The sequence below is a fragment of the Trichomycterus rosablanca genome, chromosome 1 (assembly GCF_030014385.1).
Source record: "Trichomycterus rosablanca isolate fTriRos1 chromosome 1, fTriRos1.hap1, whole genome shotgun sequence".
NCBI lineage: Eukaryota > Metazoa > Chordata > Actinopteri > Siluriformes > Trichomycteridae > Trichomycterus > Trichomycterus rosablanca.
In genome coordinates, this window is record NC_085988.1 from 24,324,153 (window position 1) to 24,341,867 (window position 17,715).

Here is a 17,715-nt window from a genome sequence, read left to right on the forward strand (position 1 = left end):
CTTCCAAATTAGACATTACTTACTCAAGTTTAAGTAGACAACAGTCCAAGAATATAAATCTTCTGAAACCCTGTTAGAACCTTTTTTTGTTGTTGTTGCAAGAAACTAATAGAAGCATTAATAAGTAAGTACATGTCAGTATAAGTGCTTAGTAAAGAGATGGGGTTTTAATCGTCTTTTGAAGACAGAAAGAGACTCAGATGTTCGGACAGACAAGGGACAGACAAAGAAGAGCACTGATGATTGTCTTCATCGAGTTCTGGGTGGAGGATCAAGTCGAGCAAGACTAGTGGCTGGGAGGTTGCGTGGTACAGAGCAGGGTTTATTAGACCTTGAAGGTAGCTTGAGTATCAGTGTCTTAAACTGAATGCGTGCAGCTACAGGAAGCCAGTAAAGAGAACACAGCAGTGGGGTGATGTGGCAGTGTTTAGGTTGGTTAAAAACTAGACAGGCAGCTGCATTTTGAATGAGTTGCAAGGGTTTAATAGTAGACATAGGAGCACCTGCCAGGAGGGAGTTGCAGTAGTCCACCAAGAGTACAAGTGACTGGACAAGAATCTGAGTGGCTTCCATGGAGAGAAATGGCCGAATTTTTCTGTTGTTGTAGAGGAAGAACTGGCACGATCTTGTCATGTTGTCTACATGGGAAGAGAAGGTCAGCTGGTTATCCAGAACTACACCAAGTTTTCTTACATTATTAAATGGTCTAATCTGGGAGTCAAAGGCTTAATTTCATTTTTTGTAGTTAGCAATGATATGTATTGCCATAAAGTTCTAGTTTGGTTTCTTCTGTTTATAGATAATTTTCCCAGATGTTTCTCTATGTAAATTGTTTATGCTTTAAGTATTGGAATCCATAATTGTCAGAGTTGTGGAGTTGTGTACGTTAAAGTTGATAATTAGAATGCATACATAAAGCATTTCTGGAGTGGTATGCTGTTGCTAAGCAAACAATTTATGTTTTATACTTAATTATACTCTTAAATCATTCAACTATACATCATAGTATAAATCATGTAAATATATCATTATTTTAGTTTTCCCACTTGGCTGTGTATTATTATATTTTTACTTGGAAGTGGAGAGTTTATAAATATTCATTAGGTGAGGTTAATATGTCAATAAATTCAGCTTGTTCCTCTTCTGATTGTGCTTTATAATTTATAGAAAAATAACTTGTTTTTATGGCTTATTCATTTTAATACATCAGCTGGTGAACCATGTAAAACAGTTTGAAATTGTATCTTGAAAAAGGCTTGTTATTTTAAGAAGCATAGAAAGAGGTTTTAAGATCATCTGTTTGTGTTATGTTTTGCAATTATCTTCATCTTTCTATTGCGCAGCATTTTAGGATTTTAATGTGGTTCTGTATATTTTAAATAATGACTTTTAACAAGTCAATTCAATGCTTTATTGCTCTTTATTTTTTAGCATTTCAAATGTAAATAATTTAAATGTAAACAACAACTCGTACATATGCCTTAGTTGAAGGCATAATCCTATTTTTTCTAAAGATGTTTTATACAGAGGTATATGCATTGTTTCCTTAAAAGGGAAAGTCATCTAGGTATTTTTATGACATTTCTTTTAAGAAATGCTCTGTATGAATTTTACCCAGAAATAATTAGGCTCTTATTTTAAGGCAGTTTCAATTTTGATTGATCTGTTGCAATATTATTCCAAAAGATTTGGGGATCATGCAGATGCTTTGTTTAAAGAGCACTGTTTAATTTAGTTAGTAGGGCCATTGACATCATTTTTGCTTAGATTTTAATTCATGTAGTTTGATTGAGGCTAAAGATGTTTGAAATTCTATGTTATGGAATACCTTAAAATGAGTTGTTGGTGCTCCTGTTGAGAATTGTTAGCACTGTTCTATTGTGCTTATATAATAAAGAGAACATTTGTTAGGTCAGGCAATGATGATAAGAAGACGTAGCTTGCAATCAGTATTATTAATAGCGTTTTATGGCATTAAGGCCAGGGCTCTGGGTAGGCCACTCTCGTTCCTCCACACTAAACCTTGGAAAATTTGGAACATTGTGCACACAGGCACAGGTATGCTGAAAAAGACTTCCCCAAACTGTTGCCACAACGTTGGAAGCGTATAATTAGGGGCGTGCCCACATACTACAATGGTTCTTAAACGCTCGAATGTGTACTGTATTTAACTGCTAATTGTGAATCAAGAATTATTTGCTGCATTCATAATGGAGTTTTAACTTGTGTTTAAAAAGGAAAACATGCTGAACATTATAAGTAAAAAAGTTGTTCTAAGCATTTTATTTTTAATATTTCATGCAAGATTGTTTTTGCGTTACTTATAAAAAACAACCACATTTTAGTGTAAATTGTTAATAGGTCACAAATGTCTGCAGTTAACTGAGAGATCACATGGTGTCAGTATAATCTAAACTATGATCATTTCTCGTTGACTGTTGGAACAGCCTCAACGATTGGTATACACTCCACATTGTACCTTAGGAGAGATATTTCTACACGGATTGGATTTCTTATTAGTTTAGACATAATAACAAACAGTGATATGGAAACGCACTTATTGGATTACTTCTTTTAACGTGAACGAAATCTGGACTATTTTCTCTCAAAATGGGACAAAGGATACACGCATCATGGCGACTGAATCTTGCAATTGTGGCTTTGTCTCTACTATGTTGGAAACAGAACCAGGCACAGATGAAATATTCCGTTCCTGAGGAGCAGAAAGATGGTACTCTTGTTGGGAATATAGCAAAGGATTTGGGTTTTGATCACAGAGTGTTAAAGGAGAGAGGATTTCGTGTCGTATCAACAACGGGAAAATCTCCGTTTAAGCTAAATCAGAATGATGGTGTCTTATATATTAATGAAAAAATAGACCGGGAGGAGGTATGTGAAAAAGTCATCTCGTGCTTAATTAATCTACAGATCGCTCTTGACAATCCTCTGGAAATTCATTACGTTGCGATTGAAATAGTGGACATAAACGATCATGCGCCTGTATTCCACGAAAAAGAAAAGCGTCTGGAAATATCAGAAACTGCCGTATCTGGTACACGGTTTCAGCTACAAGCTGCACGCGATCCAGACAGTGGTACGAATTCAGTACAAACATATAAACTTAGTCATAATGAACATTTTCGAATTGAGGTTAAAGACAGAGGATCGGATCGTAAGATGCCATTCTTAATTTTACAGAAATCATTAGACAGGGAAAGAAGTTCTGTTCATAAACTTATTCTCACAGCACTGGATGGTGGAAAACCACCAAAAACCGGGACTATGGAAATAAATGTAGATGTTCTTGATATAAACGACAACAGTCCTGTCTTTACAAAAGACTCTTATTCGGCAAAGATAAATGAGAATGCGCAGATAGATACAACAATAATACAGGTGAACGCAACTGACTCAGACAATGGTTTAAACGGTGAAGTGTTTTACAGTTTTGCTCATGGTGTGGACGACGAAATGCGAGAGCTTTTTTATCTGGATCCCATAACAGGAGAGTTAATTGTTAAAGGAAAAATAGATTTTGAGCAAAAGGACCAATATGAGATTGATATTCAGGCATCGGATAAAACAGCTGTACCTCTTATAGCAGATAAGAGCATTTTAATACAAATTATCGACTTAAACGATAATGCGCCAGAAATTAAAGTCACGTCATTTACCAGCACAGTACCAGAGGATTCCAAGTTGGGAACTACAATAGCACTGGTTAGTGTAAGTGATTTAGACTCAGGCCTCAATGGGAAAGTGTCCTGCGTGTTACCCGAAGACCCGTCTTTTAGATTAATACAGTCATCGCAGGACAATATTTATTCTTTAACAACTGCCGCGTTACTTGATAGAGAGAAAATATCACAATATGATATTACATTAGTTGCTAAAGACGCCGGAAAACCGTCACTGTCATCACTGAAAACAATCACTGTCTTAGTATCTGATGTCAATGATAATAGCCCAGAATTTTCTCTTAGCTCATACAGCTTTTATGTTACTGAAAATAACGTTCCAGGCATGCCTATGTTTTCTGTATCTGCTTGTGATCATGATTTGGGTGAAAATGCCATGATCACTTATCAAATTTTGAGAGACTCTGGCGAGGTAAACAAGTATTCATCATTACTAAACATAAACTCTGAAAGCGGAGACATATTTGCACTGACAAGCTTTGACTTTGAGACCGTGAAAACATTTCAGTTCCATGTTGTTGCTACCGATTCTGGAACTCCATCGTTGAGCAGCAATGTCACAGTAAAAGTGTTCATTCTGGATCAGAACGACAATGCTCCAGTGATCTTATATCCAGTCAGTGCTAACGGCTCTGCTGAAAGTGTGGAGGAGATTCCTCGCGATGCAAACTCAGGGCATTTGGTGACTAAAATAAGAGCATATGACGCAGATATAGGATACAACGGCTGGTTATTATTTTCAATGCAGGAAGTAAGTGACCACAGTCTTTTTGGTTTGGACCGATATACAGGACAAATAAGGACCCTTCGTTTATTCACAGAAACAGACCATGCTGAATTTAAACTGGTTATATTTGTTAAAGACAATGGCAACGTCTCACTTTCTGCAACAGCAACTGTGACTGTAAAAGCTGTGGAGCCCAAAGAGGCCCTTAATTGGCCTACAAATGTAAGAAGTACAACAAAAGACGAGGAGGAAAACAACATTACGTTCTATTTGACCGTTACCTTGGGTTTTGTTTCTGTGCTTTTTCTCTTAAGTATAATCGTATTGATAGTAATCCAGTGCTCAAAAACCACAGACTATACGTCCAAGTATGTAGAGGATACAGCCTATGATGGGACATTGTGCCACAGCATCCAGTACAGATCCGGAGATAAACGCTATATGTTAGTTGGACCCAGAATGAGTATTGGGTCTACAGTAGTTTCAGGCAGTAATGGAAATACACTAGTTGTACAAGATCACAGACGGCGAGCTTCTGGAGAGGTAAGCTGTTGCTTCGTTAAGGTTTTAAGTGAATCATTGTACTCTAGCCTAAATCATAAAGTTTTAGATTGTCTCAAAGCAGATTGTCAGGGTGAATTTCTTTTAAATATTTTTCTCTTTTCATTGACGGTAGCTTGTTCTTTTTACCTGTTTGTGCTTGAGAGCAATTAGACAATGTACTTTATTTATTTGAATGCTTTTGTTATATTAAGCAAAGCCACTGAGTCTCTTCTGGATAAAGCTTTCTATTTAAAGAGTTATTAAGATCAGAAAATGTTTTGGATGAAAACTGTTGGCAGGTTTTAAGGTGATGTAAATTATAGAATGTTTTCACATTTTGGCGTGCCACTGGATTTTATATTAACTGAGTTTTACAAAGCTATGCCCAAATCACTGAGTAAAAAAATTTACTGCTTTTCTCATAATCCTCATAACAGGGTTACCACAATTATATAAAAAAGTACATTTATGATTACATGTTCCCTTTCAGTTATTTGCAGTCTATATTAACATTTTACAATAAAACAAATAAATAATCATATTTTAACAACTAAGTCACTTTTATTAATTTACAGCAACATATAGTTATTTACTTTATGTAGATAACATAAATCTATTTTTAAACAGTTTAATATAATCAATAATTAAGTTAAACATATCACTGTAAAACAAATTTATATGGCTCTTTTTAAATGATTACTCATCATGTAGGATTTCTTGATAACTGTATTTTCTTTATATTAATTGCTGATTGTGGGGAAAAAATCTTATATCTTTGTGGTAATTTTTACTGTCAATGCATGACAGTCTTTGATTCAATGCCATCCAAGGGATTGAAAAAATCACAAACATTCAGTAATTGATCTTTAGCCTTTCCCTTTATTTTGTCCTCATCTAATTTTCCCAGTTGTTAATTGAGGTAAATTTTGTCAAAGCTTAGTTGCTCTTTTTTGGTCTTTTTTTAAGCAGTAGGATCTGTAATGTCAGAGCTGCGGAGTTTTGGACATTACATTGGATAATTACTCAAGGTTATTTTTGGTCGTTTTTTGTCACAGGCTTAATCCTGTTGCTTATAATGTAGGGCTAAAAATGCAAAGGATTATTCTTCAAAGTAAAATACAGTTCCTGACAGAACACTGTGTCCCAGCATCCATCAAAGATCTAAATAAAAAAGCTACATGTTTGACAAACCCAGCATGAGTATCGGCTCTATGGTCGTAGTGGTACCAGATAACAGACAAAGCATTTCTGGGGTGGTAAGCGATTGCTTAGCAAAAGCTTTTATGCTTGGTTATGGTTTTAAATCATTCACATAGATTATATTATAGTGTACACAATATTGTGGCGACAGGCTGGAACAGATCCCATGATGTTGTGCGGCCTCGGCCGAAGCATTTTTAAAGGATAGAAAGTGTGTTTTTTAATTAAAAAGTGGTTTGTACATATTTATATTCCAAATGCCGAAGCGCATTGCGCATTTTGTGATTATTTTCATGTTAAATATGAAAAAAATATGTTGGGTAGTGTGTGTGTTCTAACATACATGTTTAGTAGTAGTGGAAGGAGTCTGTATACGTCAGTTGTCAATCTCTTGCCACAAACTTGAAAACATATGAATTATTTTATGTGACCGATTCAATACACCGTAAGAAACCTGTGGCTGGATCACCTGACTTTGCAATTAGAGGCATGTCCACATATATGAGTAAAGTATACATTACGCCAAATAGTGTTTAAATAGCCTGAGTAGATCACTTCTCTGTGCTCGGGGTTTACGTTATTATAACGTAATTGATAATTGTGAATTAAGAGTTATTTTCTGCATTCATCATAGCTTTTAACTCGTGTTAAAAAAGGAAAACATGCTCAAAATAATAAGAGAAAAGGTTCTTCTAGGCAGTTTACCCTTAATACTCCATGCAGTAGTTTAAAATGTATAACATTAAAAATTAACCACATTTTACTGTGAATTTCTAATAGGTCACGTTTTTTGTCTGCAGTAAACTGAGAGCTCACACGGTGTCAGTATAATCTAAACTAACGTTTCTTACGCATGCTCATTTCTCGTTGACTGTTGGAACAGCCTCAAAGATTGGTTAAACACTCCACCTTGTACCTTAGGACCGATATTTCTGTACGTATTGGATTTCTTACATTAGTTTAGACATAATAACAAACAGTAATATAGAAACGCACATGTTGGATTGCATCTGTTAACGTGAACGACAGCTGGACTATTTTCTCCCAAAATGGGACAAAGGAGACACGCATCATGGCGACTGAATCTTGCAATTGTGGCTTTGTCTCTACTATTTTGGAAACAAAACCAGGCACAGATGAGATATTCCGTTCTTGAGGAGCGGAAAGATGGCACTGTTGTTGGAAATATAGCAAAGGATTTGGGTTTTGATCACAAAGTGTTAAAGGAAAGAGGATTTCGTGTCGTATCAACAACGGGAAAATCTCCGTTTAAGCTAAATCAGAATGATGGTGTCTTATATATTAATGAAAAAATAGACCGGGAGGAGGTATGTGAAAAAGTCATCTTGTGTCTAATTAATCTACAGATCGCTCTTGACAATCCTTTAGAAATTCATTACGTTGCGATTGAAATAGTGGACATAAACGATCATTCGCCAGTATTCCATGAGAAAGAAAAGCGTCTGGAAATAGGGGAAAGCGCAGTACCTGGTCTACGCATTCAGCTACAAGCTGCACGTGATCCAGACAGTGGTACAAATTCAGTGCAAACATATAAACTCAGTCATGATGAGCATTTTCAAATCGAGGTTAAAGACAGAGGATCGGATCGTAAGATGCCATTCTTAATTTTACAGAAATCATTAGACAGGGAAACAATTTCTGTTCATAAACTTATTCTCACAGCACTGGATGGTGGAAAACCACCAAAAACCGGTACTATTGAAATATTTGTAGATGTCATTGATATAAACGACAACAGTCCAGTCTTTACAAAAGACTCTTATTCGGCAAAGATAAATGAGAATGCGCCGATAAATACAACTATAATACAGGTGAACGCAACTGACTCAGACGATGGTTTAAATGGTGAAGTGTTTTACAGTTTTGCTCATGGTGTGGACGATGAAGTGCGTGAGCTTTTTTATCTGGATCCTGTAACGGGGGAATTAGTTGTAAAAGGAAAAATAGATTTTGAGCAAAAGGACCGATATGAAATTGATATTCAGGCATCGGATAAAGCAGCTGTACCCATACTAGCGGATAAAAGCATTTCAATTCAAATTATTGACCTAAACGATAATGCGCCAGAGATTAAAGTCACGTCATTTACCAGCACAGTACCAGAGGATTCCAAGTTGGGAAGTACAATAGCACTGGTTAGTGTACGTGATTTAGACTCCGGTCTTAATGGAAAAGTGTCCTGTGTGTTACCTAAAGATTCAGCTTTTAGATTAATTCAGTCATCACAGGAAAATATGTATTCATTAATAACTGCCGCATTACTTGATAGAGAGAAAATATCACAATATGATATTACATTAGTTGCCAAAGACGCAGGAAACCCGTCATTGTCCTCTTTAAAGATAATTACTGTTTTGGTATCTGATGTAAATGATAATAGCCCAGAATTTTCTCTTAGCTCATACAGCTTTTATATTACTGAAAATTTCGTTCCAGGCATGTCTATGTTTTCTGTATCTGCCTGTGACCATGATTTGAGAGAAAATGCTATGATCACCTATCAACTTTTGAGAGACTCTGGCGAGGTAAACAAGTATTCATCATTACTAAACATAAACTCTGAAAGCGGAGACATATTCGCACTGACAAGCTTTGACTTTGAGACAGTGAAAACATTTCAGTTCCATGTTGTTGCTACCGATTTTGGAACTCCATCATTGAGCAGCAACGTCACAGTAAACGTCTTTATTCTGGATCAGAACGACAATGCTCCAGTGATCTTATATCCAGTCAGTGCTAACGGCTCTGCCGAAGGTGTGGAGGAGATTCCCCGTGATGTGAACTCAGGGCATTTGGTGACTAAAATAAGAGCATTTGATGCAGATATAGGATACAATGGCTGGTTATTATTTTCAATGCAGGAAGTGAGTGACCACAGTCTTTTTGGTTTGGACCGATATACTGGACAAATTAGGAGTCTTCGTTCATTTACAGAAACAGACCATGCTGAATATAAACTGGTTATACTGGTCAAAGACAATGGCAACGTTTCACTTTCTGCAACAGCAACTGTGATTGTGAAAGTTGTGGAGCCCAAAGAGGCCCTTACTTGGCCTACAAATGTCAGAAGTACAACAAAAGACGAGGAGGAAAACAACATTACGTTCTATTTGACCATTACCTTGGGTTTTGTTTCTGTGCTTTTTCTCATAAGTATTATTGTGTTGATAGTAATGCAATGCTCAAAATCCACAGACTATACATCCAAGTATGTTGAGGATACAGCCTTTGATGGGACATTGTGCCACAGCATCCAGTACAGATCCGGAGATAAACAGTATATGTTAGTTGGACCCAGAATGAGTATTGGATCTACAGTCATTTCAGGCAGTAATGGAAATACACTAGTGGTCCAAGATCACAGAAGGCGAGCTTCTGAAGAGGTAAGCTGTTGCTTCATGGAGGTCCAACATGAATTATTATACTGTGGTCTAAGTATTATAGCGATCATAATTTCAGATAAGACTCTGTCCTTGTTTTACTCAGAAGTTTTAGAAATTATGCTCATGTAGCTCTTAATAAAAGTTTGTTCTCAAATGATCAGATTGTGTCAACATTTAAAATATAGTTATGTAACACGGATACAGATTGTTGTTAATTGGTCACATACTTAAACCATCAAATCCAGAGTCATTATGCCTGCCTATTTTATTTAGCTCAAGGTTCCTATAAATGCAGTTGTATGGTAATGTGACGTGCTTTTGGTTGGACGTGGAGAATTTGCATATTTGACAGCAAAAGGTCTGGGTATTTATTTTAAATAAATTCATCTTTTCGGTGATGGTAGCTTGACCTTTTTTTACATGTTTGTGCTTGAGAGCAATTAGAAAATTACCTTTTTGTTTATTTTAATGTTTTTGTTATATTTAGCAAACCCACTGAATCACTTCTCGATAAAGCTTTCTATTTAAGGAGTCATCGCAATATGACAAAATGTTTTTCTTGATACATGAAAGATGTATGAAGACTGTTGGCAGGTTTTAAGGTAATTATAGAATGTGTTTTAATTTTTGCGTGCCACTGGATTTTATGTTAATTTACTTTTAAAAAAACTATGCCCAAATCACCAAGTAAAACACTTTGTACAGCCTGTCTCATAATCCCTATAACAGGGTTAGCCCATTTTTTAAGTACATTCATTCTTTTAATAACGTTTCAGTTATTTGCAGTGTTATAACAATTTACAATAATTATCCATAGTTTATAGTTAACTATAAAAGATAAGTAAAATCAAATAAATAATCATATTTTAACAACTGTCACTACTATTAAATTATTAGCAATGGTTATGTACTTGGTATAGACAAAATAAAACCATTTTAAACCATTTAATATTAACTAATCAGTAGTTAAGTCAAACATATCACTGTAAAAATGTTGTCTATGTCTATGGCTCCTTTTGCAACTATTGAATGATCACTGATCATGTAGGATTTCTTGATAACTGTAGTTTCTTTATAATAATTACTGATCATGGGGAAAAAATCTTATATATTATAACTTTGTGTTAATTTTTACTGTAGATGCATGCCAGTCTTTGATTTAATGCCACCCAAGAGATTGAAAAAAATCACAAGCATTCAGTAATTGATCTTTAGCCTTGCCCTTTCGATAATAACTTATTTTCCCAGTGGTTGATCTATGTAAATTTTGGCAAAGCTTAGTTTCTTTTTTTTTTTTTTTGGTCTTTCTTTAAGCCGTAGGATCTATAATTGTCAGAGCTGTGGAGTTGTGTAAAATAAATTGGATAATTACTCAAGGTTCTTTTTGGTCCTTTTTGGCACAAGCTTAATGCTGTTGCTTATAATGCAGGGCTCAAAATCCAAAGATTATTCCTTAAAGTAAAATACAGTTCCTGACAGAACACTGTGTCTCGGCATCCATCACACATCTGGACATAAAAGCTAGATAAATCGAGCATGAGTATTAGCTCTGTGGTCGTTCCAGACAGTACCTGAAATACTCTAGTGGTACCAGATATCAGATAAAGCATTTCTGGGGTCGTAAGCGGTTACCTAGCAAAAGTCTTATGCTTTACGCTTAATTATGGTTTTAAATCATTCACATAATTTATATTATAGTGTAAACAATATTGTGGCGAAACAGATCCCATGATGATGTGCGGCCAAGGCTGAAGTATTTTTAGGTGATAAAAAATAGTTGTTTTGTGATTAAAAAGTGATTTGAAAATATTTATATTTCAAATGTGGAAGCGCATTGCGCATTTTTGTGGTTATTTTCTCGTTAAATGTATAAGTTACCGTTTTTGTGAAGTGTTTCATGTTGGGTAGTGTGTGGCTGTTTCCTACTATTGAATAGTAGGGAAAGGTGTCTGGCTGGTTAAGTAATGTCTGGTATGTACCGTTGATCATCTCTGGAAGACTGTGACAAAGTTTGTTAAGTAGGTGCTTATGTACGTGAAATGACGAAATGTTATCTGTTGCTCACTTACGCCACAAAATAAAGACTTCCACATTAATATTCACCAGGCATTATTGAACTCGTGACATATTTCAAAAGATTTGGATAACATGCAAATAACATGCTTTGTCTTAAGAGCAGTGGTGTTAAAAACATGCATGCTACAAACGGAAATACAAATTGATTTTATACACCCGTTAGCAAACTGTGTCCGAATCACCCGAACTCCGTAATTAGGGACGTGTCCACATACTTTAAGCAAATAGTGTTTAAATAGCCTGAGCAGATCACTTCTATGTGCTCGGGTTTTACTTCTTTAACTTTATCAAACCACACAGCTTCGTATATGCTCGACTATGTACTGTATTTAATTGCTAACTGTGATTTAACAATTATTTTCTGCATTCATCTTGGCATTTAACTTGTGTTAAAAAAGGAAAACATGCTCAAAATAATATGAGAGAAGGTTCTTCTTGGCAGTTTTCCCTGCCATGCAGTACTTTATAATGTATAACTTTTAAAAATTAACCACATTTTACTGTAAATTTCTAATAGGTTACGTTTTTGTCTGCTGTAAACTGAGGGATCACACGATGTCAGTATAATCTAAACTAACGTTTCTTACGCATGCTCATTGCTCGTTGACTGTTGGAACAGCCTCAAAGATTGGTTAAACACTCCATATTGTACCTTATGACCGATATTTCTATACGGATTGGATTTCTTATGAGTTCAGCCATAATAACTTGACAAACAGTAATATGGAAACGCACTTGTTGGATTGCATCTGTTAACGTGGACTATTTTCTCTCAAAATGGGACAAAGGATACATGCATCATGGCGACTGAATCTTGCAATTGTGGCTTTGTCTGTACTATTTTGGAAACAGAACAAGGCACAGATGAGATATTCCGTTCTTGAAGAGCAGAAAGATGGCACTGTTGTTGGAAATATAGCAAAGGATTTGAGTTTTGATCACAAAGTGTTAAAAGAAAGAGGATTTCGTGTCGTATCAACAACGGGAAAATCTCCGTTTAAGCTAAATCAGAATGATGGTGTCTTATATACCAACGATAAAATAGACCGGGAGGAGGTATGTGAAAAGGTAATCTCCTGCTTAATTAATTTACAAATTGCTCTTGACAATCCTCTGGAAATTCATTACGTTGCGATTGAAGTAGTGGACATAAACGATCATGCGCCAGTATTCAACGAGAAAGAAAAGCGTCTGGAAATAGGGGAAAGCGCAGTACCTGGTATACGCATTCAGTTACAAGCTGCACGCGATCCAGACAGTGGTACAAATTCAGTGCAAACATATAAACTCAGTCATAATGAACATTTTCAAATCGAGGTTAAAGACAGAGGATCGGATCGTAAGATGCCATTCTTAATTTTACAGAAATCATTAGACAGGGAAATGAGTTCTTTTCATAAGCTTATTCTCACAGCACTAGACGGTGGAAAACCACCAAAAACCGGGACTATGGAAATATTTGTAGATGTTCTTGATATAAACGACAACAGTCCAGTCTTTACAAAAGACTCCTATTCGGCAAAGATAAATGAGAATGCGCCGATAGATACAACGATAATACAGGTGAACGCAACTGACTTAGACGATGGTTTAAATGGTGAAGTGTTTTACAGTTTTGCTCAAGGTGTGGACGACGAAATGCGTGAGCTTTTTTATCTAGATCATATAACGGGAGAGTTAATTGTTAAAGGAAAAATAGATTTTGAGCAAAAGGACCAATATGAGATTGATATTCAGGCATCGGATAAAGCAGCTGTACCTCTTATAGCAGATAAGAGCATTTTAATACAAATTATTGACTTAAACGATAATGCGCCAGAAATTAAAGTCACGTCATTTACCAGCACAGTACCAGAGGATTCCAAGTTGGGAACTACAATAGCACTGGTTAGTGTAAGTGATTTAGACTCAGGCCTCAATGGAAAAGTGTCCTGTGTGTTACCCGAAGATTCAGCATTTAGATTAATGCAGTCTTCGCAGGACAATATTTATTCTTTAACAACTGCCGCATTACTTGATAGAGAGAAAATATCACAATATGATATTACAATACTTGCCAAAGACGCAGGAAACCCGTCATTGTCATCACTGAAAACAATAACTGTCTTAGTATCTGATGTCAATGATAATAGCCCAGAATTTTCCCTCAGCCCGTACAGCTTTTATGTTACTGAAAATAACGTTCCAGGTATGCCTGTGTTTTCTGTATCTGCTTGTGATCATGATTTGGGCGAAAATGCAATGATAACCTACCAACTTTTGAGAGACTCTGGCGAGGTAAACAAATATTCATCATTACTAAACATAAACTCTGAAAGTGGAGACATATTTGCACTGACAAGCTTTGACTTTGAGACACTGAAAAAATTTCAGTTCCATGTTGTTGCTACAGATTCTGGAACTTCACCATTAAGCAGCAACGTCACAATTAAAGTGTTCATCCTGGATAAGAACGACAATGCTCCAGTGATCTTATATCCAGTCAGTCCTAACGGCTCTGCTGAAGGTGTGGTGGAGATTCCCCGTGATGTGAAGGCAGGGCATTTGGTGACTAAAATAAGAGCATATGACGCAGATATAGGATACAACGGCTGGTTATTATTTTCAATGCAGGAAGTGAGTGACCACAGTCTTTTTGGATTGGATCGATATACTGGAAAAATAAGGACCCTTCGATCATTTACAGAAACAGACCATGCTGAATTTAAACTGGTTATACTGGTCAAAGACAATGGCAACGTTTCACTTTCTGCAACAGCAACTGTGAGTGTAAAAGTGTTGGAGCCCAAAGAGGCCCTTAACTGGCCATTAAATGTCAGAAGTACAACAAAAGATGAGGAGGAAAACAACGTTACATTTTATTTAATAATTACTTTGGGTTTTGTTTGTGTGCTTTTTCTCATAAGTATAATCGTGTTGATAGTAATGCAGTGCTCAAAATCCACAGACTATTCATCCAAGTATGTAGAGGATACAGCCTATGATGGGACATTGTGCCACAGCATCCAGTACAGATCCGGAGATAAACAGTATATGTTAGTTGGTCCCAGAATGAGTATTGGTTCTACAGTAGTTTCAGGCAGTAATGGAAATACACTAGTGGTACAAGATCACAGACGGCGAGCTTCTGGAGAGGTAAGCTTTTGCTTCGTTAAGGTTTTAAGTGAATCACTGTACTCTAGCTTAAATCATATGAAAGTTTTAGAGCAGTCAAAATTTCAAATAAATAAGATGCCGTCCTTGTTTTACAATTTTATGCTTATGTTCATATGGCTCATAATCAAAGTCTTCTTATGTCATATATCATATGATCAGATTGTCTGAACATTTCCTGCATTTGACAATATGTAATACAATTACAGATTGGTGTTAATTGGTCAGATTTCTTAATAATCAGATCAGGAGTCATTGTGCTTGCCTTTTTCTGAGGCTCATAAGAAATGCAGTAGTAGGGTTATGTGAAGTGCTTTTGGCTAGTGGAAAAATTTGTAAGTTTAAAAGTGGAGAGGTCTGGGCATTTCTTTTAAAAAAGATCATCTTTTCAGTGATGGTAGCTTGTTCTTTTAACCCGTTTGTGCATTAAAGTTAATTAAGAAATGTAAATGATTTTGTTCCCCAATATCATTGTATTATGTAGCAAACTCATTGAATCACTTCTGGATAAAGCATGCCATTTAAAGACTTATTGCAAGATGCAAAAATGTTTGGTTGCTACGTAGTCGATTTATTAAGATTGGTGGCGAGTTTTAAGGTAATGTAAATTATAGGATGTATTGAAATTTTTGTGTGCCAGTGGATTTTATATGAATTTTAAAAAGCTACATCCAAAGCACTCTAAGGAAGACAGTTTTAGTACTGCTATTCTAATAATTCTATTCTAATAATAATTTTAAAAAAAAAGTACATTCATGCAGGGCCGGAGTGAGACCCTTTTTCAGCCCGGGAGTTTCATTCCCAAACCCGGCCCACTTTTTCCATGGAGGAGGAATTTGAACAAATAAAACAGCAGCTAGCTCTTACAATGCCTTTTTACTGGGTATAAGTTCAGGTATATGTTGGTAAGTTAACAGAAAACACTTGACTTAAACATGTTTAATTTAAATCAGATAAAGATTTAAAAGGTAAAAAATGTTATAAAAATGAAAACGTATTTACATTTGTACAGGAGCAATAAATTGAAATAAAAATAATTTGAAATTAAAATTGCATTTGTCTTCCCCACAGAGAGGTGCTCTATTGTTAGGTTTACACTAAACTCTTAAGTAGCTTCACTACACGCATATTTAGTAGGCTACCTACAGCATCAAAAGCCTCCTAAACAGTGCACTGGTTTCTGCAACTTTATTAATAACGGTGTGATTGTCTATAGACATGAGACATGGCTTATCTGCTGCTCTAAGGCTAAAAAAAAAAACATTTCATTAAGGCTTAGCCTATTTTGCTGAATAACATAACATGCTTGAAGTTTTTTTTTTTTTTAAACAATTTAGCCTATATTTTGATGGTGTAAAATTGATAGTGATTTAGGCTATTTGTCTCCATTTGTTAAAATAAATTAGGCTATCGTGCTGACATCTTTCTGAATGTCTAAACAATTTTACATATATAATGTATATTCTCTACGTTATATTTTACATTACAAATAACTATCTTAGTTTAAATAACTCTGTTAGACTACCTGTCCCTTCAGTAGTCATGGATCATCAGTACAGCAGCGTCGGAACAAAAACATTCCATTAATGAGTTAGGCTATTTAATATATTACACTTCAAATTATGTTTATTATTTTCAGCTTGAAACTGGATATTTGTGATTAATGCTGTGTATTGGGTTCTAAAAAAACCACCGACTGATGATTTGCGAAAATCACCACTGACTGTTGGTTTGCGCTATTCTGTTGTAAGTTTACTTTTACCGGCGCTCAAGAAAAGACGACTCGTGGGCCAAACCAACTGAAACATTTGGGAGGGGGGGATTCCCTCAGATGGTAGAACCCATCTGATCTACTGCGATGTAGGTAGGGGCTGCGCTGTCAGATGAATGAATGAATGTAAGAAGAAGATTAGATAAGTAACAGATAAATGTCAAAATTATTTTTTCCATCCAACCGGCCCAAATTCGAGACTGACATGAACCGGCCCATCGGGAATCCTCCCGAATCTCCCGATTAGCCACTCCGAGCTTGCATTCATGGTTACATGAACCGTTTCAGTTATTTGGAGTCGATAATAACACTTTACAATAATGCTCCATAATTAATAGTTAACTATACAGGAATTAAGTAAAACAAATAAATGGTCTATTAAATAAACAACAATACATGGTTATTTCCTTTTTTTTGTTAACACAAAACCTAAACATATAACTATATTTAAATAGTTTAATATCAACTAATCAATAGTCAAGTCCAACATATTACTTTAAAACTACTCGGTTTTTATGTCTTTTGCAACTATTGAATAATTACTGATCATAGAGGACTACTTAATAACTATTTAATCTTATAAATGATTACTGATCATAAAAATACCTATTCCTTCTAACTTTGAGGTAATATTTATTGTTGAAGCACACCACTCTTCAATACAATGCCATCCAAGAGATTGAAAAAATACAAGCACTTAGTAACTAATCTTTAGCTTTGCCATTCAAGCACAAAATTCATTATATATTTGTGCACTATTAAGGGTGAATAGACCTAAAGTCTTTGGAGGTGCTATATTCAGAAATAAATGGATTATCTGGTAATCCTTTAATTTCATTGTTCATTTAACATGTTTAAGGGTTCTAGTCCGAGAGGCAGCAAATAAGCCCCACAACATTGGGGATCCTCCACCATGTTTACTCTAAGTATTAAACGCTTTTCTTTGTAGGCTTCATTTCATTGTGTGTAATGATAACACTGATATGCACTGCCGAAAAGCTCTAGTTTGGTTTCTCTGTGTAAAATTTGGCAAAGCTCAGTTGCTCTTTGTCATGTCTTTATTTAAGTACTAGAATCTGTTATTGTCAGAGCTGTGGAGTTGTGTACATTAAATTTGATATTTACTCTAGGTAATTTCTG

At 35.6% G+C, this 17,715-nt stretch overlaps 3 protein-coding genes across 3 annotated transcripts in view; all 3 read left to right on the forward strand.

The window, feature by feature from the left end:
* The first annotated feature begins 2,610 nt into the window (after positions 1-2,610).
* On the forward strand, positions 2,611-6,999 carry LOC134315140 (protocadherin gamma-C3-like). Its single transcript, XM_062996181.1, has 2 exons — positions 2,611-4,968; positions 6,949-6,999. Exons 1-2 carry the CDS (start codon positions 2,611-2,613, stop codon positions 6,997-6,999), a joined length of 2,409 nt encoding a protein of 802 aa, XP_062852251.1.
* A 218-nt stretch (positions 7,000-7,217) lies between these two features.
* Positions 7,218-9,687, forward strand: LOC134315217 (protocadherin alpha-8-like). The gene is made up of 2 exons (XM_062996306.1): positions 7,218-9,575; positions 9,679-9,687. The coding sequence occupies exons 1-2, from the start codon at positions 7,218-7,220 to the stop codon at positions 9,685-9,687; spliced, it is 2,367 nt and encodes a 788-aa protein (XP_062852376.1).
* A 2,741-nt stretch (positions 9,688-12,428) lies between these two features.
* The window catches only part of LOC134315288 (protocadherin gamma-C3-like), a 33,730-nt gene continuing 28,443 nt past the window's right edge, over positions 12,429-17,715 (forward strand). Inside the window, exon 1 of the mRNA XM_062996410.1 lies at positions 12,429-14,786. Coding sequence (XP_062852480.1) covers positions 12,429-14,786 — 2,358 coding nt within the window. The remainder of the gene's footprint in view (positions 14,787-17,715) is intronic.

Coding starts and splice junctions, on each gene's coding strand:
- LOC134315140 (XM_062996181.1), top strand. CDS start 2,611: ATGGGACAAAGGATACACGCATCATGGCGACTGAATCTTGCAATTGTG. Junction 4,969..6,948: donor GACGGCGAGCTTCTGGAGAG/GTAAGCTGTTGC, acceptor AATTTCTAATAG/GTCACGTTTTTTGTCTGCAG.
- LOC134315217 (XM_062996306.1), top strand. CDS start 7,218: ATGGGACAAAGGAGACACGCATCATGGCGACTGAATCTTGCAATTGTG.